Raw genomic sequence first — 11,771 nt, forward strand, 5'->3', positions numbered from 1 at the left:
TTTCCCTTCCTATAATATTTGAGCCAGGGTTACTTCATCTGCTATATTTTATTTTCTCTCTTTGTTTTTCTTAAGTCTTACCCCTTCTTAAATTTCTAACCAAATTTTATTTTTTTTTAATATATTTTATTGAGTTTTTACAGAGAAGAAAGGAGAGAGATAGAGAGTTAGAAACATCGATGAGAGAGAAACATCAACCAGCCGCCTCCTGCACACTTCCCACTGGGGATGTGCCCGCAACCAAGGTACATGCCCTTGACCAGAATCGAACCTGGGACCCTTCAGTCCGCAGGCCGACGCTCTATCCACTGAGCCAAACCGGTTTCGGCCCAAATTTTATTTTTAAATGCTGCTTTCTTTTTAAAAAATTATTATGGGGTTCTGTAGAATTTTGCTGGTACCCTCAAAATTTAGAGAAAAAGTTACCTTTTTATCTTTGTTTTCTTCTGCTTAGCTCTGGTCATTAAGCATTTTAACTATCTTTTTATTACGCCTATTGAAGAACACAACATTTCAGCATCTTTATGGTTGACAAAGTGCTAAGTAGCAGTTTTTTCCTCAGTTTTTATAAAGTCATCCATTTTTATCTGAGTAAACTATAGCTTAATTGTGGCTTATGTTCTTTTATTTATTAGTTGATTACAATTTTATTTTAAAATTTAAGTTAGAAGCCTTTAACATGATTTTTTAAATTTGAAAACTAAGATATTTAAGTAAGTTAATCCATGTCTGTACAGGAAATTTCACTTGACGTTTTCTTTGGGAGGAAAATTAATTTATTTAAATCCAAACTTTACTCAAAATTGACTAATAAGAAAGCCTACTAAAAGGTGAATTTGGGACCAGGTTTTGAAGTACCTGAGACAAATTTTGAAATGTTCATTTCATAAAAGATCATAATCTCATTTTTCCTTGCAATGGCAGACTTAGCAGTCCTGCTTATTTTACGACCATTATAGAGGCCACTAATTCCTCTAGGCTGGCCACTAGAGGGTTTTATCCACAGGTCAATGTTCAGTCATTGTGGCAATGGTACATAGCAGATGTGCCTATTATGCTACTTTTGTAATTAAATGTAGTAAGTTAAGTGCTTCTAGTAGGATGATCCAAAAATATTAGATACTCTCTTTGCTTTGCTTTTCTATAGCTACTACAAAGTCAAAGTGTAGGAGTTTGTACACACAAGTACAAAATAAAGCTATTTCTACATTAAAGATTATTTTCTTTTTCTATTAATGGAAATTTTATTCCCTGTCTCACATAATATTGTTGATATTTTAGTTCTTCGGTAAACATTTGTCTATTTGATCAAAGGCGTTAACCTATTTGTATGCCACTTTAGGAGAAAGAAGCAAATCATAGGAGAGATAACATTGTGAGTATGAGTACATTTTGGGGGTATTGTAGAAGTGGTCACAGGATTTAGAATTCAGTCCTGTGTGAATTGACTGTGTGATCTTGAGTAAGTCATTTAAACACTTTGATTCACAGTTTTCATGTCTCTTATGTGAGTTTTGTGTGAATAAGATTTAAATAATAGGATAAAACTAAAGTACTATGTAAATGTATAATACTATTTGCATAATTTAGTTCATTTCAGCATCTATATTTCCATGAAAATAGAATTAATATCCTGAGCAATTTTTGGAAATAGGATTCCCCACATAAGATTATTATGGTTAATGTATTATAATTACAGTAAAGTCTACTTATATACTTTAGGAATATTTTCAAGATAAGGATCTAAAGATAAGACTTCTGGTGACCATTTTATTTACTAAATCATCCAATTAACCTGAACATATAATTCCCTAAGTATTTCCATTTCTAAGAGTTCAGATGCCCAGTGAGGGTTTATATGGAAAGCTTTTTGTATAGTGTGCCATTATTATACATCCATACCAAGATTTTGCTGAACTTTACATAAAGGAAAAGTTTTGGAGTATTAAGTGTTTGAGTAGAAAGACATGGGCTTTAGTAGTGTTTAATTTTTTAAATTTCAGTGTGTTTGAAGAAACTGACACAGATTTACAAGAGCTTCAGGCCTCTATGGAGCAGTTACTCAGAGAAGAACCTGGGGGGGAATATAGCGAGGAGGAAGAATCAGTCCTGAAGAACAGTGACCTAGAGCAGACTGTGAACGGGACAGACCCAGCCGATGAGGAGGACAACCCCAGCAGCGAAAGCGCTCTCAATGAGGAGTGGCACTCAGGTGCGTGATCACGATTGGGGTGGGCTTTTTCCTTTTTCAGTGAGTACACATATTTCAACTAGAGTATGTTTTTCTGATATCTAATATTAACCATTTCCAGTTTTATTTTTTGTTATTTTTATTTTTTAATATGTTTTTATTGATTTCAGAGAGTAAGGAAGAGGGAGAGAGAGATAGAAACATAAATGATGAGAGAGAATCATTGATTGGCTGCCTCCTGCATTCCCCCCACAGGGGATTGAGCCAACAACCAGCCATGTGCCCTGACTGGGAATTGAACCATGACCTCCTGGTTCATAGGTCGATGCTCAACCACTGAGCTACACCAGCCAGGCTGAACCATTTCCAGTTTTAAATAAAACTGAAGCATGTTTCTTTGTCTGACTTACATTTATTCTTTTTCTTTTCACACAAATGCACATATACAGTCATTCCATTTCTTTCCCATCAAGTTATGGAAATGCTTTTTTGAAGCATTTTTATTCTATTTCTTGGCAGAATAATAATATTTATTGATTTATTTATTTTTTTAGTAATAAAGATACTAACTTCATTTTCTTAGTATTTTATGTTTTGCAAAGAGCTTCTACATACAGTGGTTAACCAGAAGGGTTAAGACTAAAGCAACTTTTTAAACTTTGGTTTAGAAACTATTCTTTATTCATAGCATTACCGCTAAAATACAAAGAAAATTTGTGTAATTCCAATAACTGCATTTATTTGGGAAGAAGAACTAATGTGAAAAGGAATGATCCTTCAGTAATTTAGTTTTTTTTAAAATATATATATATATTTTATTGATTTTTTTACAGAGAGGAGGGGAGAGGGATAGAGAGTAAGAAACATCAATGAGAGAGAAACATCGATCAACTGCCTCTTGCACGCCCCCTACTGGGGGTGTGCCCGCAACCAAGGTACATGCCCTTGACCGGAATTGAACCTGGGACCCTTGAGTCCACAGGCCGACGCTCTAGCTGCTGAGCCAAACCGGTTAGGGCAGTAATTTAGTTTTTTACTGGAATTTTTCAAAGTACCTTTGGTGTACATAAAACATACAGAGCATTTATAATACTTTTTAGGTGCTTTACTAAAGTTTTATGGTATGTATTTTAGGTTGTCTGCCTTCTGCATGCTTTTTAGTGTTTTGGCTCATGTTTAATATCTACTTTTTAAAAATAGTAGTTAGGGTTGGTTGCCATGATGCAGAACATATGGGTGTGCTTTTTCTATTTTTTATTTATTTTTTGCTACATTTGATGACATCTATAGGGAAGCTTTTATTCTATCCTGGTTTACTGTTTATTTCTATAAAAAGAAAAGATTTTCAAAGTAACGTTCTTATTAAGACAGATTTATGTACATTGATTACCTGTATAAATGGCAAATATTATAATGACAAAAACTTTATATTTAAAGTACAAAGTGCTCTATTTCTTTTTTATTATCATTTTTAGGTAGAGAAAGGGAGAGGAAGAGCGAGAGCGAGAGAGAGAGCGAGAGCGAGAGAGAGAGAGAGAGAGAGAGAGAGAGAGAGAGAGAGAGAGAGAGAGAGAAACATTGATTGGCTGCCTCCTGCATGCCCCCTACCCGGGATTGAGCCCATGTACCTGAATGGGAATTGAACTGGCAACCTTTCGGTGCACAGGATGACACCCAACCAACTAAGCCACTCCAGCCAGCGCCAAAGTATTCTATTTCAATGACATGATTCACTTACAGAATTTTAGTATATTAGGGTAATAATTATTTGATTTAGTCTTTTTTAATGATATCTTCTTAATGTTTTTTAGATAACAGTGATGGTGAGATAACTAGTGAGTGTGAATATGATAGTGTCTTTAACCATTTAGAGGAACTGAGACTTCACCTGGAGCAGGAAATAGGCTTTGAAAAGTTCTTTGAAGTTTATGAGAAAATAAAGGTAAGTGAAATGTCAGTTAAAACATTTAATTTTGAAATATGCTCTGTTTAAATTACTAGTGAAATGTCAGTAATTTTTTTTATTGGTAAGGAAATTTATTGTAAAAGATTAACGAAGTATCCAACTAGAGAAAGATAATATTCAAATATTACTTTGTATTTGGAAACTTGGTATAGGCTGTTCATGAAGATGAAGATGAAAATATAGAGATTTGTTCAACAATAGCTCAGAATATTTTGGGAAACGAACATCAGCATCTTTATGCAAAGATTCTTCATTTAGTCATGGCAGATGGGGCCTACCAGGAAGGTAAGATTTCCTCCCATCTTTATATTTTAAATAAATGTGCAAAAAACAAAATGGCAAATGTAAATTGATGAGCTTCAGCAATATGCAGAGTTTATCCTAAATAATACTAAATGTAATCTCTTTCAGAGTAAGGAGAGTTCATCTGTAGGGATTGGAATGTAACCCATTTTTATATTTGGAAACTACTTACCTATAGAATCACTAAAAAATATGTTAGGACTTTATGAAAAGTTATTAGTTAAAAATGGTTTCTCTTGCCCTAACCAATTTGGCTAAGTGGATAGAGCATCGGCCTGTGGACTCAAGGGTCCCGGGTTCGATTCCGGTCAAGGGCATGTACCTTGGTTGCGGGCACATCCTCAGTGGGGAGTGTGCGGGAGGCAGCTGATCGATGTTTCTCTCTCATCGATGTTTCTAACTTTCTATCCCTCTCCCTTCCTCTCTGTAAAAAATCAATAAAAAACATATTTAAAAAAATGGTTTCTCTTTAAATATAGTCAAGAGCACTTACCATGGAACCAAAAGACCAGTGTCACAGTCCTGACTCTTTGGGAGGCTGATGATGTGACATTGAGTGATTTATTTTATCTTAAGTTTCACTTTCCTTTGCTATAAAAATAGAAAGATTATCTCCAATCTAATGTACTTAGATTGGTTTTCAAAGTAGTTATTGTGTGCTTCCGGAAGGTTGTCCGGAAGGACGTCCGGAAGGTCGTTTGGCTGTCCGGCCTAATTAGCATATTACACTTTTATTATTATAGAATATATATACACACATATAATTGATTGCTCTTCCTAAGATACTTTTTAGTACAGTAGGAATTAGAGAAGGGGAGGTTGGTTTGTGAAAAATGGAAAGAAATATAGAGGGAACAATTTGTAAGGAAAATAGAATGAACTGATTAATGTATATTAGGATGAAATTGACCATATTAGAAGCTTCTTATTGAAATTTAGTCTTTGTGCTATGACACTGTGAAGTGTGTAAAATATGCAGAGAAAATTAGTGAAGATTTTTGACCTAAAAAAAACTGACATAGTGAATGAGGTGTTTTATAAAGTTCAATCTGGCAGCCGTATTCTGGATGGTTTGGAGAGTGCCAACATTGGAAGTAATCTGTTTTGAAACTGTAGGTGTGTTTGGGCATGAGGTGATGAATACCTGGATTTCCTGTTCATAGGAATAGAGCTGTTAATATTCAGTTCAAGTATTTCAGAGCAAGGCTTCTTATAAAAATATTTGATAGTTTGACTCATGAAAAATTGTTTACTAAAATGAAATTAAATATTTTTTTAATTTGGGGGGCAGCTTTATAATTATGTAGACTTATTTACATTGACTGTTTTTTCCTAAAGTTTTATGATATGTTTTCTAAAGCTCAACAAAAAATGTTTCTTTGGATTGTTTTAATAGAAGTAAGTCTTGTAAAAACTCTAATAGTTATTGATAAATCAAAATTAGAAAATCTTCAGGTACAGTGTCAGTACTGTTATCTTATAGCTTCAAAAATCACTGTATTTTGCCCAGCCGAGTGGCTCAGTTGGTTGAATGTTATCTTGTGCACCAAAAGGTAGTTAGTTAGATTCCTGGTCAGGACACATACCTGGCTTTCAGGTTTGATCCCCTGTTGGGGCATGTGCAGAAGGCAACCAATTGATGTTTCTCTCTCACATCAATGTTTCTCTCTCTCTCTTTCTCTTCCTCTCTTTCTTTCAGCATGTCCTCAGGTGAGGATAAAAAAAAAATCACTTTTTTTCGGTACTATTCTTTTTAACAGAATAACTCAAGAAAAAGTTAGGGTTGTTAGCAACAAGTAATGCACTGAATATATACCAGTCTTCCTTCATAAGCCAGTAATTAGTGCTGCACTTACTCTTCATTATGATTTCTTTTAGCCCTCTTAGGATTATAGCAAATAAAAATAAAATGTTTTATATTAATGGTGGTTGCTATGAAATCTATCAATAGAAACTTAAGGGAGCACTTCTCTATAAAAAATGTTAAAGAACTACAACAGTATTTGGTGGAAAATATAAGAACTTAATGTAGAGATATAGACTTAGTCTAATGAAGATGTTCCATTACACAAAATACCTTGAAAGTTCTCTCCTGGAATTTCCCTGTGACAGCTTATATACCAGATTCTTTTGATTATCCTTTTTGGTATAAGCCCTTTTTCTGGGAACATTTAATTCTTTGGAAAAAGCTCAACGTTACTTTAAAATCAAGTTTAGTGAATGAAGTGGGTTATCAAGGTCAATAATATGTGGTCTTGCCCTAGCCAGTTTGCTTGGTGGTTAGAGCATCAGCCCCAGAACTTTGGGGTTGCAGGTTCTATTCTGGTCAAGGGCACGTACCTTGGTTGCAGGCGCACGTGGGAGACAACAGTTAATTGTCTCTCATATTGATGTTTCTCTGTATCTCCCCCTCTCTTCCACTCTCTCTAAAAATCAATGGAAAAATATCCTCGAGTGAGGATTAACAACAACAACAACAACAACAAAATAATAAAATGTGGTCTTTTTGTTTTAAGTCCTATCATGAAGTAAGGAACCTAATTTTTCAAAATTAATTTATAAACTGATTCTGATGATTTTGAACAAGAATATATTTCTAGAATATTGGTCAAAAAATTCTGTTACTTTATAAGTATGATTTGTAGACTGAAATTGAGGATTTAAAATGTTGATGCTTAAATTTAACAATATAAATTTTTATGAGATTTTATCTTGTTTTGAAAACATTAAAGATTGCATTTAAAAATACATACAATACAAGATAAAATTATGAACAAGTGTTTGGGAAATTCAACATATCAGGCAAATGAGTGCAAACAATATAATATTAAGCCAAGACCGAAGTAAGAATACAAAGTTTATGTTCAAATGATTTCTACATTTTGTGAAAATAAGTCACAGATTTGGTGCTGATCTTTCTAGCAAAGCAGGAAACCTAATTAAGTACATGAGTCACAGTGTGCATGAGACAAAACATGTCAGTTACGCAAAGGTCAGCTATTTTTGGTATTGAAAGAAAGGAAACAATTTCCCACGATTCTTAAAAAAGAGAGGACTGTGATATAGTGTTCCTCAAGGTCGAATAATATGTCGATTCCTTTAAAGGGTAAAAAATTGTTTTCAGATTCCAAGAGTATAAGTCCATGGATGTCAGTGAAAAACCTAAGTTTTAGTCCTTAAAAATGCCAGTCAGTTGTGATTTACTAGTGTAAAGCAAATGCTTTCCTCCAAAATGTTAAAAGATTATTTTTATTATTAGACAATTGGATATATATAATTAAAGCATTATCTGGAACTTGTGAATTCATGATTTTATTGAGATCTTGAACCCCATTTTATAAAATCCTATATAATAAAAGGGTAATATGCAAATAGACCGAACGGCAGAACAACTGAACAACCAATCAAAGCATAATATGCTAATGATATGCTAAGGCTGCTCAACTGCTTGCTATTACATGCACTGACCACCAGAGGGCAGAAGTCACCTGGTAGACCAGTCACTATGACGTGCACTGACCACCAGGGGGCAGATTCTCTGACTGGTAGGTTAGCTTGCTGCTGGAGTCTGGCTAATCGGGACTGAGTGAGATGGGCCAGACACATCCTGGAGCCCTCCCGCGGTCCCTCCGCAGCCCAATTGTGCACTGGTGGGGTCCCTCAGCCTGGCCTGCACCCTCTTGGAATCCAGGACCCCTCAGTGGATGTTGGAGAGCCGGTTTCAGCCCAATCCCACAGTCCACTCCCCTGGGGAGGGTGCTAGATGCAGGGCTCATGGCTGGTGAGCGCTGCTGCAGCAGCGCGAGCCTCTCCTGATCGGGACTGATTGGGCACAAGCCTGTGGCAGACAGAGTGGGGCCTGGATGAGCGGGAGCGGCAGGTAGGAGCTGCAGGTGGCATTGGACTGTAGGTTTTGGCCTGATCCCTGCAGGCCACCCAGAGAAACCCCACCCATGCACGAATTCGTGCACCAGGCCTCTAGTGGTACTATATCAGACTGAAAAATATCCTCAGTAATTTTTACAGTAGTTGGATCTCATGTGGCTCTTTCTCATAATATGGCATGATGCAAGTTCCTGGCATATGTCCAACCTTGTAGTCTCTTAAAAAGGAAATGCATACCTTCTTCCCACATTCACTTTGGATATTGTATTGTGTTTATGTAGTGAAATTCTCTAGAGCAGTTAAAACAAATGGACTAAGTTTTTATCTATCAATATGGATAAGCCCCACCAATATGATCAGCTGAGTAAGTAGTTAGTACATGATACCATTTTTGTAATGTTTAAAAGCAATTTTATTTAAGTATTCTTATATCTAATAAAAGTAAAAAATCATGGGAGGGAAGGACTCACGTCAGACTCAGGATACTGCCCCTGGGGAAGAAGAGAAGTCACTAAGATTGGAGAAGAGTACTTTGTACCTGTAATATGATTTTTCTTAACAAATAATCCAAACCAATATAGCTACAAGTTAACTTTTATTATTCCTAAGGATTAGGTAGGTGTGTACCTAATCATTACTTTATTCTCTGTACTTTCCTGACTATTTGAGACATTGTGTAATTATAAAAAGTAGTTAAATTGTAAGAGTGATAATTGTAGCATGTATGTTGCACAAGGTAATGATCTGGCTATATTGGAAGAAATCAAGGTTCCTCTTCCTAGGGGAGAGGACATCAGAGTTGGATTTTGAAATATTAATGTGAATTAACCCCCAAATCAATATGTGTACTTACACATAGAGTGATGTGAAATATTGCATTAGGGGAACTATAAGCAATTCACTTTACTCAAGCGTGAATTATGGGGATGCTTAGGGAAGGTGGGCAATGAAAGTGGATAAGGCTAGACATATTGAAAAGGCCAGATGATGAAGGGCTTTGCAAGCCATATGAGGGTTCTGTCCTGAGGCAGTGGGGAGCTAGTGAAGGGTCCTAAGCAGTGCAGTGATTAGAGATGACACTTGGAATTTAATGAACAATCACCTTTGCTAGCGTGTGGAAGATGGCGATTGTTATCTTAGATTAAATTAAGTGCTCTAATTCATTCAGCAGTGTTTTTTTAGAATAACAAAAATTTGGAAATAACCAGTGTCCATAAATAGAAATGCTGAATTGTACCATATCCATAAAATAAAACAAAATGCAGCCATTGAAATTGACAGGGAATATATCTATGACTTATTTTTCAACATTTTATTGTAAAATTGTCATTATATAGAAATGTTGAAAGAACTTTCCAAGTTATCACCCATATATGCACCACCTAGATTCTGCTATTAGCATTTTATGATCTTGTTTTATTACTTATTTATTCATCTTTTTGTCCATTATGTGTTTTAAAGGGGAAAACTCATGTCTCAAAATGCATTTTATTGTAATTTTAAAAAAGATATTTGTATATGCACAGGGAAAGATCTGGGAAGATTTATATAAAATTAACATTGGTTATCTTTGGCTTTTGGATGATTTTTTGCTTCCCACTTTATTGTTCATTGTATTGTCTGAATATTTTACACTGAGTATGTGATATGATAATAAAAACTACATTAAAGCTCTTCCTTTAGCATGAAAAATATAAATTTTTTACAAGTAGATACATACAGTTGATTTGCAGGGAAATAAATTATTTTCTTTTTTTTCTCTTTACAGACAATGATGAATAATCCTCAGAACATTCTTTAATCCTCACCTGTATGAAAGCATTTGAATTTGGCTCATCAGAATAACAAATTTCAGTGGGGACTGTAGCAATCTTTTATAAATGATATGTCAGATTTAAGATGGGCATGCTGATTGCATGAAAAAGTTGGACAAACATGACATTTTTCAGTTAAGATTCTAGTATTTTATCTATTATATTTTGTTTGTTGAGTTCTATTGTTGCCCCCTACAGACTATATATTTCATTAAATCTTCCAACCAAAGCATAAGAGACATTGATCCAGAATTGGGCTTAATGGTTTTGAAGAAGATGTATCATGAAGTAAGGTAACTTTTACTTTCAGCAAATGTCCTTAGGTTGAAAGAATTACTTATGCTGTGAAAGACCTGCCTGTGGTTTTTCATTTGAGCATTTAAATATGGCCCTTTTTTTCTGTCTACTTGTTTTCATGACCAGCAATTAGGTATTAAATAACCTTGTCAAGGGCTCTATTTAAATCTTTACATTTTGAAGATGGAATTTTTTAGCCTTAAAGTTTATATGCTCAGCCCTTTTTCAACCGTGTGTCTCCTGAACTAGCTGAGTAAAAACAGGCTATAGAAACAGTCTTAGAAATAGTTGAAAATTTTGATTATGAAAGAATAACAAAATTATATTTCCTGATGTTAAAAATGTTGATTACTTCTGTTTCTTTTTTTAAAAGACCAGAACCAGAAATATTATATCTAAAAATTAGTCTGTGGATTTTAACATCAACCTAGCATAGAGCATAAAGTTGCCCTTTTTGTTTTTAATGTTCTCTCATGCATGTGCTTTTGTGAAATTAAAAAGGAGGAAGGAATCGTTTTTGACACTGACAGTTTTGGTAACTGTTATTCCATAGGGGGGAAATGTTTGCCTCTTTTATTTCCATTATGAGAGGATCATTAAGATTGTAGTCACACAGCTTCAATTGCAGTATGCCAGGTTTCAGTAGCAATGTATAAAGTCCTGATGCTTTTCGTAATAAAAGTAGATTTTTTGAAACTTGAGTACAAAGCAGCCTGATTGGCATAATCTATAATTTGAACAATAAAATCTAATCTTGCAGCACTATCAGTACCATGCTGAATTTATTATGTATATTATTTCTAGCATCCAAAACTAAATACTTGACTTTTATAAATTTGTTTATTTTGTGATATTACAATTAAATTTTTATTATCTACCTGAAGTGCACTGTTGGTTGTCATATATTTATTAGCACTGTTTTCAATAGAGTGGTTTTACACAGAGCTGAGAACACTTTCATTTCTTTTACCTGATGATTTTTATCTTTTTTTTTTTAGTAGATGAATATTTGAATTCTGTACTTTAATTCTGTATAATCCTGAAAGATGAGAATGATTTTTTTAAAAGTCTTTAACCTATTATAACTATTAAAAAAGCAAGTAAAGGTTATAACACAATAGAAAAGGTTGGTTAGCCATATTTCAAAAGTGTCATATATATAAGACTAGGGATGACAAACAGGGTTTGTGTCATCTCCAGTCATCTTGGTGGTAAGTGGCTCTGGAGTATTCTTATGGAAACGGTCATCTGTGTACCAGTGGCGAAGAGGGTATTATTGGTCAGTTGGTTTGGCAAAAGTTCTCTAAACAGACCT

General features: G+C 34.6%; 1 protein-coding gene across 5 annotated transcripts in view; it reads left to right on the top strand.

Moving 5' to 3' along the window:
- The window catches only part of NEK1 (NIMA related kinase 1), a 147,637-nt gene extending 136,298 nt beyond the window's left edge, over nucleotides 1-11,339 (top strand). For all 5 annotated transcript variants that reach the window (XM_059697657.1, XM_059697656.1, XM_059697660.1 and 2 more), the window contains 4 exons: nucleotides 2,004-2,212; nucleotides 4,003-4,133; nucleotides 4,310-4,442; nucleotides 10,114-11,339. In XM_059697657.1, coding sequence (XP_059553640.1) covers nucleotides 2,004-2,212; nucleotides 4,003-4,133; nucleotides 4,310-4,442; nucleotides 10,114-10,127 — 487 coding nt within the window. In that variant the 3' untranslated portion in view covers nucleotides 10,128-11,339. The remainder of the gene's footprint in view (nucleotides 1-2,003; nucleotides 2,213-4,002; nucleotides 4,134-4,309; nucleotides 4,443-10,113) is intronic.
- Nucleotides 11,340-11,771: the final 432 nt, after the last annotated feature.

This window comes from Myotis daubentonii, chromosome 5 (assembly GCF_963259705.1).
Source record: "Myotis daubentonii chromosome 5, mMyoDau2.1, whole genome shotgun sequence".
NCBI classification, from domain to species: Eukaryota; Metazoa; Chordata; class Mammalia; order Chiroptera; family Vespertilionidae; genus Myotis; species Myotis daubentonii.